General features: G+C 37.9%; 4 protein-coding genes and 1 pseudogene across 4 annotated transcripts; all 5 read right to left on the bottom strand.

Annotated features, from left to right (window-relative positions):
* Positions 1-299: 299 nt before the first annotated feature.
* LOC139637257 (olfactory receptor 8G17-like) lies at positions 300-1060 on the bottom strand. The gene has a single exon (XM_071505821.1). It carries the CDS (start codon positions 1049-1051, stop codon positions 308-310), a length of 744 nt encoding a protein of 247 aa, XP_071361922.1. The 5' UTR covers positions 1052-1060; the 3' UTR covers positions 300-307.
* Positions 1061-2820: 1760 nt separating this feature from the next.
* Positions 2821-3790, bottom strand: LOC139637247 (olfactory receptor 8G17-like). Its single transcript, XM_071505810.1, has one exon. It carries the CDS (start codon positions 3771-3773, stop codon positions 2829-2831), a length of 945 nt encoding a protein of 314 aa, XP_071361911.1. The 5' UTR covers positions 3774-3790; the 3' UTR covers positions 2821-2828.
* Positions 3791-7251: 3461 nt separating this feature from the next.
* Positions 7252-8211, bottom strand: LOC139637228 (olfactory receptor 52P1-like; annotated as a pseudogene).
* Positions 8212-9185: 974 nt separating this feature from the next.
* On the bottom strand, positions 9186-10158 carry LOC139637243 (olfactory receptor 8G17-like). Its single transcript, XM_071505805.1, has one exon. The coding sequence runs from the start codon at positions 10145-10147 to the stop codon at positions 9197-9199; it is 951 nt and encodes a 316-aa protein (XP_071361906.1). The 5' UTR covers positions 10148-10158; the 3' UTR covers positions 9186-9196.
* A 1774-nt stretch (positions 10159-11932) lies between these two features.
* On the bottom strand, positions 11933-12904 carry LOC139637250 (olfactory receptor 8G17-like). The gene has a single exon (XM_071505813.1). The coding sequence runs from the start codon at positions 12891-12893 to the stop codon at positions 11949-11951; it is 945 nt and encodes a 314-aa protein (XP_071361914.1). The 5' UTR covers positions 12894-12904; the 3' UTR covers positions 11933-11948.
* Between the last annotated feature and the right edge of the window lie 1929 nt (positions 12905-14833).

Consider the following 14833-nt stretch of genomic DNA (forward strand, 5'->3'; position numbering starts at 1 on the left):
AACTGGCACCAGACAAGGGGAGACGCAGACTCTTAAACACATGGTAATAGGGGACAGGTGGAAACAATCAAACAATCAAACCAAGACACACAAGGGAGGGCAAGTGACCTGAAACGAGAGGAGAATTACTCTTTCAAAAAATAAAACAGGAAATGACAAGACAAGACATGGAGACAGGACAAAAAACCCAACATGACCTCACCGCGGTGTGACAGACAAACAGGAAAGAAGAAAGTTCTCTGTAGTCTGAGAACTGAGGGAAACAATGCAAAGTAATGATAATACTTCCACTAAAGATCATGATCAGTTACGCAATCAGACGAGTGCTGCAGGTCTTTAAGGCTTTACTGCTCAGAGACTTGTTCGTACTGGTCAGACAGACTTCTATAATCTTAGCATAGGTGAGAACCATGCTGCCTATAGAAGCTGTGAGCAGGACCGCAGTGAAAGTGAGGCCATAGGCATTATTTATAAACACACTCTCACAGGAGAGTTTAAACAGCGAAGCATTGTCACAGAAGGGGTTTCTGATCAGAGTCCTGCATCGGTTCAGTCTTATGGTCAGACCGAGCAGAATCCCGACCAGAACAAATGCCACTCCCCAGGCAGAAACTGTCAGCTTGATGACCATTTTGTTGGTCATTATGGTGGCATAGCGCAGTGGAATGCAGATGGCCAAATATCTGTCATATGTCATAATCATGAGCACAGTATGGGAGGTGGTGCCATATAACTGTGCGGTGAAAGCTTGGACCACACATTCATAATAACTGATGAGGCGTTCAGAGGGAGGCCGCAAGATATCTGAAAGTAACCGGGGAAGAATATTAGTACTTCCCATTATGTCACTCACTGACAGGTTGCAAAAAAGTAGATACATAGGCTGGTGCAGGTTCTTGTCAATGAAAATTAAAAGTGAAATGCCTACATTCATAACTATTATAACAATGTAGGAAATAAAGAACATGAAAAAGACAGGATACATAGAATTTTTTCTGACAGTGTACCCCTCCATCTGGAGTGTGAAGCTGTTGTAGGTGTAGTTTTCCATTAACTTGAAAGAACAAAAATAACAGTATCTTGTTACAGTTGGGATATTGAGTTAGTCTGGGCGATCTCAATATCAGTGATATTTGATATTTATCAATACTTGGTGTGCAACAAAACACAAATGTTTCTGTTTGATAAGTTACAAACAGTTAAAGTAGCAACAATAACACATGCAAAGTTAAACATCCTAAAATGCATTATCGTGCTTGTAATACAGTAATACCAACTTTGTGACTTAGGTTTATCAGTCTACAGTCATCACTACCCGCTGGTGGTATTCACCAACAGCAACAAAGGTCTCTCACTGTTTTATAGATGCATTTTTACATCATGGGAATCACTTGGCATTACATAATGTGTGACGTAATATTATGGAATCAATGTGATGACCAATGCGACTGTCCGTTAGGACCAGTATTTAACTTTGAGAACATTTAAAGTTTTCATTCTATATGTATTCCTTTCACGCATACATTAATATATTTCCAACAATTTTACTACCTATCATCATATTCTATGGCTCACACGCATACAAACACAGTTCTCACAATGCGGCCTGGAGTAGCGTTTTCCACCCATTAGACTGCAAAGACTGCAGGACTGTTATAGGCTGGCAGAGTGTTGTAAGGCACTGTTAAGCAGCCAGGCAGTCTTTAACCAAGAGTAGGTCAAAACCTAGTATATGGCTGGACTGCCATCCAGATTTTATATCCGTGAAGTTGTCTGACAAAATCACCAAACACATGAGAGAAAGTTTGACAGGAATTTATTATTTTGGGGTTTTACATCCCATAACCAAATATCTTTTTTCCACCATGCCAGCAAAACACATTGAGCTTACCCTTCTGGTATAGATGCAGGCAACAAACTTAATGTATCTGTGCCTTTGCAGCTGCTTTATGGCAGAACTCTTAATTGTAAATTTATGTCTTTCAGTGTGTCAATTACTCTTTATTTTTACAAAGATAAACTATGGTTTATCACAACCAAGGCTTTATCTTTGTAGGCCCGGGCCATCAGTTCTATCATGTATGATAATATACTGAGTAATTGCTTTGATCTTGGTACTTAGTGTCTGATCACATGATCAGATGGGCTGTTGACAGACTGGCAATATTGCCAAAGTAGCTACCTTTGTGAAGGTAAAAGCGAAAGTGAGGACATCAATAATGTCACTACTAATCCCTTGACACCAGTTGTAATAAAGTGGAATTTTCCATTAAAGGCAATTATAATACATTTCACCACAGTTTGTCATCATAAACTTTACTTTTCATTTAGTTATTGTCTTGTTTTTGATGTGGAAAAGGTCATCAACAAAAATTTCTCATCATAGTTTTCACTAAGAAAAACAATATCCAATATTAAGTCTATGGAATGACATGAAAAGTTTAATTGAGCCAAAAAAATGACAGTAGAAATCAGGAAATATACATGCAGTTCCAGTAGTACCTACAGTAAAAAAGGAAATCTGGAAATTCTTTGAATCTATGTTGATGCAGATCACAAATTTAACTGGATTATTTACACAAACCAATGTGCAGTATTTACAATAAAAAAAAAAAAAAAAAAATCACGTCTATACAGCTAATATGCCATGTTCTTTTTATTTTATTTCTGATTGTGTTGTGTTCTCATTGTCTGTATGACTTGAGATTTCTGTCTTCATAAATGCCAGTGAGTTTCACAGAATCCTTTGCGGCCACATATTTTCCTACAAACATTTCATGGTTTTACACAATTTATTTTAATAATTTCCCCCAATTTCTTTTTATCTTTTACTTAATGGCAAACATTTTTTTGGACTGAAACATTTCAGATAAGAGTTTTCGTATCTCTTTGGACTGTATGCCATATATAATGGGGTTAAGGCTTCCAGGGACAATTACAAACAGAATGGCAGAAAGTTTTCTGTAGTCTGAGTACTGAGGGAAACGATGCAAAGTAATGATAATACTTCCACTAAGGATCATGATCAGATACACAACCAGGTGAGTGCTGCAGGTCTTTAAGGCTTTAATGTTCAGAGACTTGTTCTTACTGGTCAGACAGACTACTGTAATCTTAGCATAGGTGAGAACAATGCTGCCTATAGAAGCTGTGAATAGGACCACAGTGAAAGTGAGGCCATAGACATTATTAATAAACACACTCTCACAAGAGAGTTTAAACAGTGAAGCATTATCACAGTAAGGATTCATGATCATAGTCCTGCAACGGTTCAGTCTTATGGTCAGACCGAGCAGAATCCCGACCAGAACAAAGGACACTCCCCAGGCAGAAACTGTTAGCTTGATCACCATTTTGTTGGTCATTATGGTGGCATAGTGCAGTGGATTGCAGATGGCAACATATCTGTCAAAGGCCATAATCATGAGCACAGTGTGAGCAGTGGTACCAAACATGTGTGAGGTAAAAGCTTGGACCACACATTCATAATAACTGATGAGGCGTTGAGGGGGAGGCCGCAGCATGTCTATGAGCAAACGTGGCATAAGACGAGTACTTCCAATCATGTCACTGACTGACAGGTTGCAAAAAAGCAGATACATAGGCTGGTGAAGATTCTTGTCAATAAAAATTGCAACCAAAATGCTTACATTTGCAACCATTATGAACAAGTAAGAGAAAAAGAGGAAGAGAAAGAGTGGGTAAATAGACTCTTCTGAGACATTTAACCCCTCCAGCTGGAGAATGAGGCTGTTGTAGGTGTCGTTTTCCATCAACCTGGAAGAACAGAACAATGATGTTAACGCCACAGGTAATGTCCTCGTAATCTCAACATCGGATATTTTATTTTATCTTATTTGTAACAATAAAAGCTACAGTGTGTGTTCTTCCCATAGGTTTTGACTTTGGAAATTATGATAATGAATTATGAAAACCAGATAGTAATACTTCCTTTAAGTGTCTCTTGTTTCTCAATCTCTCAGTCTTTCTTCACTTACTTGTGTTTCCCCACTGAAAATATCCACCTGAACCTATCAAGGTCTCCTCTGTAGGGAAATTTTATAGACATGATTCTATCTTAGGGGAAAACAGTTATTGTTTCCTTAGATAATGTGTGATGCAACATGAAGAAATCATTATGATGTTCCATTGCAAATGTAAGCTGCTTCCAAGTTCTGTGACAAGAAGTCATGTTTGTTGCACACTTGCATTTCTCTTGCTTTCAAAACTCTAGCATTCTTTTTATTTGTATTTTTTATATATTTTCTAAAGATTTATTTTTGGCCATTTTGGCTTTATTGACTTTCACAGTTGACAGATAGGTTGGATGCCAGGGCTTCATCAGCTCCTCAAACTCTTGTCTGCTCTGGGACACGGGATGTCATAGGTGCAGGACATTAGAAAGCTGTCAAAGAGCTGGACATGGAGATGGAGAGAGGCTGAGAAGGAAGCACAGGAGTTAGTGGCCAAACAACAGGTAGAAGGCAGAGATGTCTGTCATCGTTCTGCAACCAGAAGGTGTACTGAGTTAAAGGAGTGAAACATCAGTGATCGGGGGTCTCAAGCTGATGACCTGATCAGGCCCAACAAGATGTTTATTCTGGCTTCCCCTAATTGTAGGCAAGTGTTCAACAGTGTTTCAAGTCATGTACTGAACGCTATAAATATATATCTTCAAACTGGCATCTTCCCAGATGCCTTGAAAACAGCTATTGTGAAACCCTTACTGAAGAAACCCAACCATGTCTGACCATCTATAGGCCGATATACAACCTTACATTCATTAGGAAGATACTTGAAAAGATAGTTTCCGTGCAAATAAACTCCTTTCTTAAAGAAAACTGGAATTACCACCTCGTACGAGGTGGTACCAGCACCACTACTGACACTAGTTTCAGATTACATCCTTGTTTATCCAGAATCATATTAAATATTAACCATTTTGTCCTTATCGCTGTGTGAAGTCTTGAGTTATGGTTAAAGTGTTTTTTGTGGTCACACTGACCTTGACCTTTGACCTTTAACCACCAAAATCTAATCAGTTTGTCCTGTAGTCCAAGTGAACATTTACCAAATTTAAGGGGATTCCTTTGAGGAGTTCTCGAGATATCACGCCCACGAGAATAGGATGTACGGATGGACCACCTGAAAACAATATGACTACAGCTATGGCTGTTGCTGGTGCAGAGGCATAACAATATCCAGGATGAATTTCAGCTGGGCTTTTGAACAAACCACAGCACTGAAACTAATCTTACAAAAATAATCAACGGCCTCAGAATAAGGTCTCAGTTCTTGTCTTGTTACATGTAAGTGCGGAATTTGATATGATTGACCATGATAACCTAAAGAATTGTTTGTTAAACCTGTCAAAGTTTGAACCAGATACAGATTTACGTCAGTCTTGGAGATAATGTGTTTCAGAAAAATGACATCTGCCGTTGGGTTGCTCAAGGGAGCTGACTTGGTCCATTATTATTTGACCTGTACATGCTGCCACTTGGGAACAAGATCTTGATCTTTGTGTCTGGTGTCTGATCAAACAATCAGATGGGCTGTAGACAAACTGGCAATTTTGCCAAAGTAGCTTCCTATTTTGAGGTAAAACCCAAAGTGAGGATACCCATAATGTCACTACTAATCCATTGACACAAGCTGTAATAATGTGGAATTTTCCATTAAAGGCAATTGTAATATATTTCACCATAGTATTACATCATGTATGATACTTTTCATTTAGTTATTGTCTTGTTTTTGATGCAGAAAAGGTCATCAACAAAAAATTCTCATCATAGTTTTCACTCACAAAATGAACACAGTCTCTGATTATACTGCCTTCAGCCAGCAAAAATCAGTGGAGGCCACAAACATGAAACATATTAATTCATTCATTCATTCATTCATTTTCCATACCGCTTATTTGAAATGAAACACATTCACAAAGGAAAATTCAAACAACATGGTACTCTCCTTTTGCACTGAACAACTGTTTCTTGCAAGATGACAATATAGGCCAATTGATTTGATTTGATTTGATTTGATTACTCATAGTTGTCTGTCAACATTTGCATCAGCACCTCATGAGACTAAAATAATTTGAATTAGGATAAATTCTTTGAATACCTGCTCTATGTGCATTCATGTCAGGAATCGGAATATGTCACATTACAGCTTGTGAGTGCACAATGATGTTTACTTCTCAATATCCAATATTGGATCTATTGATATATTATTGAACTGAGCCAAAATAAATGAAAGTAGAAATCAGGAAATATACATGCAGTTCCAGTAATAGTTTCATCAGGTTGGTGTAATTTTTCACAGAGTTGAGTAAATATCACTTCAGTTTTGATGCCAAAATTTGCAGTTGAGTTGAAATGGATTATTGACCTACATGGGGGATGTCTTAATAAAAAAGGTATTTGGAAATTCTTTGAAACTATGTTGATGGAGATCACAAATATAACTTGATTATTTACACAAACAATGTGTAGTATTTACAATAATAAAAAAAGAAATATTTACATCTATACAGCTAATATGCCATGTTCTTTTTATTTTATTTCTGATTGTGCTGCATTCTCATCGTCTGTATAACCTGAGATTTCTGTATCCATAAATGTCAGTGAGTGTCACAGAATCCTTTGCAGCCAGATATTTTGCTACAAACATTTCATGGTTTTACATAATTAGGGGTCAAGGCCGTGGTGGGCTGGGGAACGCATATGCAAGGCAACACGTCTCCCAGTACCAGCAGTGCTGGGAACCCTATTGTAATTGTTCAGATTTTTTGTCTTTTCTATTATTATTATTTTTATTATTTTTATTTTTATTTGTATTCTTTTCTGCACGAAAAGTGATTGCACAGCCTAAACTGTTTAAGGTAGGGCGATGCTTTTCACAGGGTAGGTACAGGAGCTGGCACGTAACCCTGACGCAATAAATGACACAAGCCCACCACCATAATGAAGGTAAACACGTTTTGGCCTTATACTGAAACATGACAGCAATGAAACAGTAATGTAAATTAATATTCTTCATATGACTTTATCCATAAATGTGACTGTCACAGAATCCTTTGCAGCTTCATATTTTGTTGTACATATTAAGGTTACATATTTACAAAGTACAGTATATATAACTTTACACAAAAATAATGGTGGTTATGAAAGAGCAGTCATTCCGTTATTCACTGTTCATGGTTTTATATGATTTATTTGAATCATTTGCCAAAAAACAAAGATTTATTTATCACTTGATGGCTAACCGTTTTTTTGACTTACACATTTCAGATAAGAATTTTCGTATCTCTTTGGACTGTATGCCATATATAACTGTGTTAAGGCTTCCAGGGACAAAAACAAATAGAATGGCAGAAAGTTTTCTGTAGTCTGAGTACTGAGGGACACGATGCAAAACAATGGAAATCATTCCACTAAACAACATGATGAGATAAACAATCAGATGAGTACTGCAGGTCTTTAAGGCTTTAGTGTTCAGAGACTTGTTCTTACTGGTTAGACAGACTACTGTAATCTTACCGTAGGTGAGAACCATGCTGCCTATAGAAGCTGTGAGCAGGACCACAGTGTAAGTGAGGCCATAGACATTATTAATAAACACACTCTCACAAGAGAGTTTAAACAGTGAAGCATTGTCACAATAAGGATTCATGATCATAGTTCTGCATCTGTTCAGTCTTATGGTCAGACTGAGCAGAATCCCGACCAGAACAAAGGCCACTCCCCAGGCAGAAACTGTCAGCTTTACTAACATTTTGTTGGTCATTATGGTGGCATAGCGCAGGGGATTTCAGATGGCCAAATATCTGTCATATGTCATAATCATGAGCACAGTGTGAGAGGTGGTGCCAAATAACTGTGTGGTGAAAGCTTGGACCACACATTCATAATAACTGATGAGGCATTCAGAGTTGTCGTGCCTACCAAACTCAAAAAAGACACAGTACAAGCGATTCGTATGGATTGTTAATTTATTCTTTTGCCAGACCTAATCTTTATCTGAAGAATCAAACTGTTCTTGCTGGAGGTTTTCAGTGGTAGGGCACACACAGTGGGCACCATGCATCTTATTTTATTGGTATCAAGGTCACAACCCCAGAGTCTTTCCCATACTTGGCAGATGTACTTGTCCTGAGGTTTTAGGTGAAAAGACAACCCCCAAGTCAGTGGTACATTGGTGCTGTAGCATTTTTGCCTCACATATCAAATCTGATAGCCGGCCGGGGCCTTTCTGTTTTACAGCTAATTTATTGTATGGTTTGGTCTCTGCTGCTGGAAACAGCTGTTGCCACTGTCACTAGGATTTCCCTTACTTTTCAAAGTAGCATTCTTTTGAGTTGTGTGCTGTTTCTTAGTTTTTTCTTAAACAAAATATGAATGACAAAATATATTGAAAATGGAGGTGTTAAATGGTGGTTCATTTTTCAATCACAAGCCCAACAAACAGAAAACCCATATGAACATGTAGGGCCCACACAGAAGTTTTTCCCTTTTAAGCTCCGACATTTTTTAATATCAGCAGGACCAACTGTGGTCAGACCTGTGGTCACAGGTCAACATGAGTTTTCTCTTTTGGCCATATTCAGATTTTGTGAAGGCAACCGACAGATTAGCTTGTCCACAGATGACCCATACGCAATTCACATTGTTCCTCTTGCATGTCAGTTTGTTCACTTAACAGTTTCCTCCTGCGCTGTAGTGAAATTTACAATTATTGTTAATTCTTTTCACAGTCACACTGGTCAACCAGTCCTCTAACCATTAAACCACAACAGTGCAAGTATCCAATACAGCAACTAATATTGGTACAAAATTGTTTCTTTAGTGCACACCTAGAGGAAGGTTCAGACGTTTAAGAACCTGCATTAATCTTGGACCCATAGAGTATAAACAGAACATGACAGCCATGAAACAGTAATGTAAATGTTAAATCCATATATTTAATACTCTGTATGTAGCCTACTCTGCATTTGACTTTATCCATAAATGTGACTGTCACAGAATCCTTTGCAGCTGTATATTTTTCTTGTACACATTTAGGCTGCATATTTACAAAGTACAGTATGTATAACTTTGAACAAAAACAATGGTGGTTGTGAAAGAGCATTCATTCAGTTATTCAGTGTTCATGGTTTTATTTGATTTATTTTAATCATTTGCCAAAAAACTAAGATTTATTTATTACTTGATGGCAAATGTTTTTTTGACTTGCACATTTCAGATAAGAATTTTCGTATCTCTTTGGACTGTATGCCATATATAACTGTGTTGAGGCTTCCAGGGACAATAAAAAACAGAATGGCAGAAAGTTTTCCATAGTCTGAGTACTGAGGGAAACGATGCAAAACAATGGAAATCATTCCACTAAAGATCATGATGAGATAAACAATCAGATGAGTGCTGCAGGTCTTTAAGGCTTTAGTGTTCAGAGACTTGTTCTTCCTTGTCAGACAGACTACTGTAATCTTAGCATAGGTGACAACCATGCTGCCTATAGAAGCTGTGAGCAGGACCACAGTGGAAGTTAGGCCATAGACATTATTAATAAACACACTCTCACAGGAGAGTTTAAACAGCGAAGCATTGTCACAGAAGGGGTTTCTGATCAGAGTCCTGCAACGGTTCAGTCTTATGGTCAGACCGAGCAGAATCCCGACCAGAACAAAGGCCACTCCCCAGGCAGAAGCTGTCAGCTTGATTAACATTTTGTTGGTCATTATGGTGGCATAGCGCAGTGGAATGCAGATGGCAACATATCTGTCATATGTCATAATCATGAGCACAGTGTGGGAGGTGGTGCCATATAACTGTGCGGTGAAAGCTTGGACCACACATTCATAATAATTGATGAGGCGTTCAGAGGGAGGCCGCAAGATATCTGAAAGTAACCGGGGAAGAATATTAGTACTTCCAATTATGTCACTCAGTGACAGGTTGCAAAAAAGCAGATACATAGGCTGGTGCAGGTTCTTGTCAATGAAAATTAAAAGTGAAATGCCTACATTCATAACTATTATAACAATGTAGGAAATAAAGAACATGAAAAAGACAGGATACAAAGAATTCTTCATGACACTGTACCCCTCCATCTGGAGTGTGAAGCTGTTGTAGGTGTAGTTTTCCATTAACCTGAAAGAACAAAAATGACAGTATTTTGCTTGAGTTGGGATATTGAGTTAGTCTGGGCGATCTGAATATCAGTGATATTTGATATTTATCAATACTGGCTGTGCAACAAAACACAAATGTTTCTGTTTGATAAGTTACAAACAGTTAAAGTAGCAACAATAACACATGCAAAGTTAAACATCCTAAAATGCATTATCGTGCTTGTAATACAGTAATACCAACTTTGTGACTTAGGTTCATCAGTCTTTAGTCATCACTACCAGCAGGTGGTATTCACCAACAGCAACAAAGGCCTCTCACTGTTTTATAGATGCATTTTTACATCATGGGAATCACTTAGCATGACATAATGTGGGATGTAACACAACATCAATGTGATGATCATCGCGACTGTCAGTGAAGACCAGTGTTTGACTTTGAGAACATTTTCAGTTTTCAGTCTACATTTATCCCTTTCACGCATACATTAATATATTTCCAACAATTTTACTACCTATCATCCTATTCTATGGCTCACACGCATACAAACACAGTTCTCACAATGCAGCCTGTAGTAGAATTCTTCCAGCCAATAGACTGCAAAGAACACAGGACTGTTATTGGCAGGCAGAGTGTTGACATGCACTGTTTAGCAGCCAGGCAGTCTTTAACCAAGAGTAGGTCAAAAACTAGAATATGGCTGGACTGCCTTTGGTCAAATCTGGATTCTATATCCATGATGTTTTCTGACAAAATCACCAAACACATGAATTAAAGACAAAGACTGAGCTGTAATTTCAGCTGTATTTACTGTTAAATGATCACTCAGAGAGAAAGTTAAACAGGAGTTTATTATTTTGAGGTTTTACATCCCATAACCCAAAATCTTTTTTCCACCATGCCAGCAAAACACATTGAACACATTTACCCTTCTGGTATAGATGCAGGCAACAAACTTAATGTATTTGTGCCTTTGCATCTGCTTTATGGCACCACTGTAAATTGTAAATCTGTCTCCTTTAGTGTGTCAGTTACTTTTTATTTTTACAAAGATAAACTATGGTTTATCACAACCTAGGCTTTATCTTTGTAGGTCCGGCCATCTGTTTCATCACGTATGATAATATACTGAGTAATTGCTTTGATCTTGGTACTTAGTGCCTGATCAGATGATGAGATGAGCTGTTGACAAACTGGCAATTCTGCCACAGTAGCTACCTTTGTGAAGGTAAAAGTGAAAGTGAGGACATCAATAATGTCACTACTAATCCCTTGACACCAGTTGTAATAAAGTGGAATTTTCCATTAAAGGGAATTATAATATATTTTGCCACAGTTTTTCATCATAAACATTACTTTTCATTTAGTTATTGTGTTCTCATCATAGTTTTCACTAAGAAACAGAATATCCAATATTGGGTCTATGGAATGACATGAAAATTTTAATTGAGCCAAAAAAAATGACAGTAGAAATCAGGAAATATACATGCAGTTCCAGTAGTACCTACAGTAAAAAAGGAAATCTGGAAATTTTTTTAATCTATGTTAATGCAGATCACAAATTTAACTGGATTATTTACACAAACCAATGTGCAGTATTTACAATCATAAAAAAAAAATCACATCTATACAGCTAATGTGCCATGTTCTTTTTATTTTATTTTATTTCGGTATTCTCAGCCTGTATGACTTGAGATTTCTGTATCCATAAATGCCAGTGAGTTTCACAGAATCCTTTGCAGCCAGATATTTTGCTACAAACATTTCATGGTTTTACATAATTTATTTTAATAATTTCCCCCAATTTCTTTTTATCTTTTACTTAATGGCAAACATTTTTTTGGACTGAAACATTTCAGATAAGAGTTTTCGTATCTCTTTGGACTGTATGCCATATATAATGGGGTTAAGGCTTCCAGGGACAATTACAAACAGAATGGCAGAAAGTTTTCTGTAGTTGGAATACTGAGGGAAACGATGCAAAGTAATGATAATACTTCCACTAAGGATCATGATCAGATACACAACCAGGTGAGTGCTGCAGGTCTTTAAGGCTTTACTGTTCAGAGACTTGTTCTTACTGGTCAGACAGACTACTGTAATCTTAGCATAGGTGAGAACAATGCTGCCTATAGAAAATGAGAATAGGACCACAGTGAAAGTGAGGCCATAGACATTATTAATAAACACACTTTCACAGGAGAGTTTAAACAAGGAAGGATTGTCACAGTAAGGATTCATGATCATAGTCCTGCATCGGTTCAGTCTTATGGTCAGACCGAGCAGAATCCCGACCAGAACAAAGGCCACTCCCCAGGCAGAAACTGTCAGCTTGATCACCATTTTGTTGGTCATTATGGTGGTATAGCGCAGGGGATTGCAGATAGCCACATATCTGTCAAAGGCCATAATCATGAGCACAGTGTGAGCAGTGGTACCAAACATGTGTGAGGTAAAAGCTTGGACCACACATTCATAATAACTGATGAGGCGTTCAGAGGGAGGCCGCAACATGTCTATGAGCAAACGTGGCAAAAGACAAGTACTTCCAATCATGTCACTGACTGACAGGTTGCAAAAAAGCAGATACATAGGCTGGTGAAGGTTCTTGTCAATAAAGATTGCAACCAAAATGCTTACATTTGCAACCATTATGAACAAGTAGGAGAAAAAGAGGAAGAGAAAGAGTGGGTAAATAGACTCTTCTGAGACATTTAACCCCTCCAGCTGGAGAATGAGGCTGTTGTAGGTGTCGTTTTCCATCAACCTGGAAGAACAGAACAATGATGTTAACGCCACAGGTAATGTCCTCGTAATCTCAACATCGGATATTTTATTTTATCTTATTTGTAACAATAAAAGCTACAGTGTGTGTTCTTCCCATAGGTTTTGACTTTGGAAATTATGATAATGAATTATGAAAACCAGATCAGTAATACTTCCTTTAAGTGTCTCTTGTTTCTCAATCTCTCAGTCTTTCTTCACTTACTTGTGTTTCCCCACTGAAAATATCCACCTGAACCTATCAAGGTCTCCTCTGTAGGGAAATTTTATAGACATGATTCTATCTTAGGGGAAAACAGTTATTGTTTCCTTAGATAATGTGTGATGCAACATGAAGAAATCATTATGATGTTCCATTGCAAATGTAAGCTGCTTCCAAGTTCTGTGACAAGAAGTCATGTTTGTTGCACACTTGCATTTCTCTTGCTTTCAAAACTCTAGCATTCTTTTTATTTGTATTTTTTATATATTTTCTAAAGATTTATTTTTGGCCATTTTGGCTTTATTGACTTTCACAGTTGACAGATAGGTTGGATGCCAGGGCTTCATCAGCTCCTCAAACTCTTGTCTGCTCTGGGACACGGGATGTCATAGGTGCAGGACATTAGAAAGCTGTCAAAGAGCTGGACACGGAGATGGAGAGAGGCTGAGAAGGAAGCACAGGAGTTAGTGGCCAAACAACAGGTAGAAGGCAGAGATGTCTGTCATTGTTCTGCAACCAGAAGGTGTACTGAGTTAAAGGAGTGAAACATCAGTGATCGGGGGTCTCAAGCTGATGACCTGATCAGGCCCAACAAGATGTTTATTCTGGCTTCCCCTAATTGTAGGCAAGTGTTCAAAAGTGTTTCAAGTCATGTACTGAACGCTATAAATATATATCTTTAAACTGGCATCTTCCCAGATGCCTTGAAAACAGCTATTGTGAAGCCCTTACTGAAGAAACCCAACCATGTCTGACCATCTATAGGCCGATATACAACCTTACATTCATTAGGAAGATACTTGAAAAGATAGTTTCCGTGCAAAAAAACTCCTTTCTTAAAGAAAACTGGAATTACCACCTCGTACGAGGTGGACCTTTAACCACCAAAATCTAATCAGTTTGTCCTGTAGTCCAAGTGAACATATACCAAATTTAAGGGGATTCCTTTGAGGAGTTCTCGAGATATCACGCCCACGAGAATAGGATGTACAGATGGACCAACTGAAAACAATATGACTACAGCTATGGCTGTTGCTGGTGCAGAGGCATAACAATATCCAGGATGAATTTCAGCTGGGCTTTAGAATAAACCACAGCACTGAAACTAATCTTACAAAAATAATCAACGGCCTCAGAAAAAGGTCTCAGTTCTTGTCTTGTTACATGTAAGTGCGGAATTTGATATGATTGACCATGATAACCTAAAGAATTGTCTCAAAAAGTTGGTTGGTCTCTCTGACCCTGTGTTAAACCTGTCAAAGTTTGAACCAGATACAGATTTACGTCAGTCTTGGAGATAATTTGTTTCAGAAAAATGACATCTGCCGTTGGGTTGCTCAAGGGAGCTGACTTGGTCCATTATTATTCGACCTGTACATGCTGCCACTTGGGATCATGAACAAGATCTTGATCTTTGTGTCTGGTGTCTGATCAGACGATCAGATGGGCTGTAGACAAACTGGCAATTCTGCCAAAGTAGCTTCCTATTTTGAGGTAAAACCCAAAGTGAGGATACCCATAATGTCACTACTAATCCATTGACACAAGCTGTAATAATGTGGAATTTTCCATTAAAGGCAATTGTAATATATTTCACCATAGTTTTACATCATGTATGATACTTTTCATTTAGTTATTGTCTTGTTTTTGATGCAGAAAAGGTCATCAACAAAAAATTCTCATCATCGTTTTCACTCACAAAGGGAACACAGTCTCT

The sequence above is a fragment of the Trachinotus anak genome, unplaced genomic scaffold (genome assembly GCF_046630095.1).
Source record: "Trachinotus anak isolate AG129_WGS33_773 ecotype Australia unplaced genomic scaffold, CSIRO_AGI_Tana_v1 ptg000020l, whole genome shotgun sequence".
Classification (NCBI taxonomy): Eukaryota; Metazoa; Chordata; class Actinopteri; order Carangiformes; family Carangidae; genus Trachinotus; species Trachinotus anak.

Bases quoted from the DNA above. Each gene is read 5' to 3' on its own strand.
- LOC139637257 (XM_071505821.1), bottom strand. From the start codon at position 1,051: ATGGAAAACTACACCTACAACAGCTTCACACTCCAGATGGAGGGGTAC.
- LOC139637247 (XM_071505810.1), bottom strand. From the start codon at position 3,773: ATGGAAAACGACACCTACAACAGCCTCATTCTCCAGCTGGAGGGGTTA.
- LOC139637250 (XM_071505813.1), bottom strand. From the start codon at position 12,893: ATGGAAAACGACACCTACAACAGCCTCATTCTCCAGCTGGAGGGGTTA.
- LOC139637243 (XM_071505805.1), bottom strand. From the start codon at position 10,147: ATGGAAAACTACACCTACAACAGCTTCACACTCCAGATGGAGGGGTAC.